The sequence below is a fragment of the Canis lupus genome, chromosome 29 (assembly GCF_011100685.1).
Source record: "Canis lupus familiaris isolate Mischka breed German Shepherd chromosome 29, alternate assembly UU_Cfam_GSD_1.0, whole genome shotgun sequence".
NCBI classification, from domain to species: domain Eukaryota; kingdom Metazoa; phylum Chordata; class Mammalia; order Carnivora; family Canidae; genus Canis; species Canis lupus.
Genome location: NC_049250.1, coordinates 16,482,014 through 16,484,574, shown reverse-complemented (window position 1 = coordinate 16,484,574; position 2,561 = coordinate 16,482,014). Strand labels below are relative to the sequence as shown.

General features: G+C 54.4%; 1 protein-coding gene across 1 annotated transcript; it reads right to left on the bottom strand.

Moving 5' to 3' along the window:
• Positions 1 to 273: 273 nt before the first annotated feature.
• Positions 274 to 1,999, bottom strand: RRS1 (ribosome biogenesis regulator 1 homolog). Its single transcript, XM_038579420.1, has one exon. It carries the CDS (start codon positions 1,870 to 1,872, stop codon positions 775 to 777), a length of 1,098 nt encoding a protein of 365 aa, XP_038435348.1. The 5' UTR covers positions 1,873 to 1,999; the 3' UTR covers positions 274 to 774.
• Positions 2,000 to 2,561: the final 562 nt, after the last annotated feature.

The window sequence follows — 2,561 nt, the reverse complement described above, 5'->3', positions numbered from 1 at the left end:
GATTATTATCATTATTTAGTGAAGCCCAAATTTATAATTTACCATAAATGTTTTCACAGTAATAAAAAGCATAAAATCCTTTTTCAAAGAGACAGCAGTTGTACAGCACTTTCAATATTACATCTGTTACTTATTAGAAAAAACTCTTACTTCTTTTGGTATCACTGAAATCACCATAAATTACCCGCTTTATATTTTTTAGAAAGCAAATTAAAATAATGTTAATAAGGTATCCCCTGGCTTTACTTAGAATTTCTACCAATAGCCAAAATGTCAAAAGCGACATTAGATACACACTTTTATTAATTAAATAACTTTCATAAGAGTTACTTGTAAGTCATTTTAAATTGTAATCTTTCTGTCCCCTCCCCCTTGCTTTGATACACTCCTTTGTTATAAAAATAATGCAGAAATCAAATGTAAGTCTGAAAAACGACCAACTTTCCCTCAGTTTCCAAAGTCAAAAAGAAAAAAAAATACGTCTTTAAAAATAGAACTCATTCCCAGTTTCCACTGAATTCTTTCCTTGATTCTTAGGTCCTCAAATACATCCTTTAATCTCCAGCCAATTCTTGGTTGTGGGAAAAACATTACCTTGTAGAGTCCAGCATTTACATACTATTCTGGGGGGCGTGAGGAGGGCAGCCTATCCCTTCAACCTCAAGCTCAGTGAAGGCAGCACATCTTTTTCAACATTCCTGGCCTCCCAACCCAGTAACTAGAACTTAACATTTAGTACAGTTCTTCGTTTACAGACGGGTCCGAGGGTGAAAATTACTTTCTTCTTTTCCCTCCTTGGTGTTGCCCTCCTTTCCTCTTGCCGCCCAAACGAGGCGGCCCAGAGTTCATCTTGCCTCCCAAGCCCCCCTTTCTCTTCCCGGCCTGGCTGGGCGGGGCACCTTTCCTCTGGCCCCCAGGGCCCTGCCGGCCGCCTTTTCTCTTGCCCTTCTGGCTCATTTTCCTCCTCTTTGCAGCCTCCTCTTGGTCCTCTTCCCTCATCTGTTTATTGGTGGCCCTCGTCACGTCCAGCTGAGGTTTTTTGCTGTTCATCACCCGCAGCATCTCCAACTGGCTCTTCTTCTCAGCTGCAAAGTCCCCGAAAAGGGGCTGAAACTTCCTCTTCTTGCCGGAGCTGCGGGGCGCCTTCTCCTTGGGCAAGCGCTCCTGGAAACGCCCCACAGAGGCGGTGGAGACCTTGGCCACCTGCATGGCGCGGCCCAATTCCTCCTTACTCTGGTGTCCCGTAGGGTGCATGCCGGCCGCACTGGGCAGCTGCATCTTGTGCGCGCGAGCCAGGTTACGCAGCCGGTTCAGCTCATTCTTAGCCACGCGTTCCTTCTTGGCTTGGATCCGCTTGGCGAACTGGTCCTCTAAGGGGTCGGCACCGCCGGGCACCTCGATCAACCATTCCTTGGTGTCATCCCGAGCGCGCTGGTAGCCCCAGCGGCGTCGCCATTGGCCACTCACCTCGTCCCACACCAGATTGGTCTTCTTCTTGGGACGGATGCCCTTGAGCCGCGCGAACTGCTGCCAGCGTGTAAGCGGCCGCGGCCGGGGCACCGGCTTCTCGCGCGGCAGGCGCGTGGTGGGCTCCGGCAGGCGTGCCACCAGCGCCTCCTCCACGCGCTCCGTGGGCAGCTGCCACAGCTGGTTGATGAGCAGTTGCGTGTTGTCCCGCGCCAGGGCCTGCAGCTCCGCCTCCGGCGAGGGTCCCGCGCGCCGCAGCCCCGCTGGGGGGTTCGGGTCAGAGGCCAGCAGGTTACCCAGGTCGAACTCCAGCTCCAGCTCCTTGTGCACCGTGATGCGCTGCAGCTTCTCTGCCTCGTCCCGCTCCGCCTTTGCCAGCAGCTCCTCCACGCTCGGGCCCTCCATGGCTCGGCCTCGGCTCCCTCGCTCCGGGAAAGCACTTCAGAGCCCCTCTTGCCAACGCCGGCTCTCGCCCCGGCAACGCAAGCACGTGCGGCCGCCGAGACGCTCGTTGCGGAAGAGAAAGCTTCGCTTCCGGGGCACCCGGAACAGGCTCCCAGTCCCGGCAAGCCGAGGAAAGGCCGGCAGAGAGCGGTGTTGGAGAGCAGATGGGATTCCCGGAGGCCCTTCGGCGGGAGCCCGGAGGTAGGCGGTGCTGGCCCAGGAGTCTGGACTACATTTTCCAGGGCTAACTGGGGCTGTGGCTCCCAGGATGCAGCGGCGTAAGGGGCGGTGCAAATTTTGGACGTCGAGTTCGAGGGCTCCGCGAGCGACTGCTAACAATTTCAGTGTAAAATCAGTTCACGAGATGTTTTCGCTTCTGGGACTAGATAAATTATATTTTACCCGAGCCCAGACCCGTTCATGGGGGGTGGGGGTGGGGGTGGGGGTGCGGGGAGTCCTAGGTGTGGGCCGAGAGACACGTCCCACAACTGCACATAAAGCTAACTGTGGAAGATTTGGTTTGTTTTCCAGGCGAACGGGCCCTGGCAATTAGATTTCATCCTCTCCAGGCTTGTGGCAAAAGAGCGCTGGGCTCTGCAGTGAGACTGCGCGAGTTCCAACCCTGCTGTTGGACCTTCGGGTATTTGGGC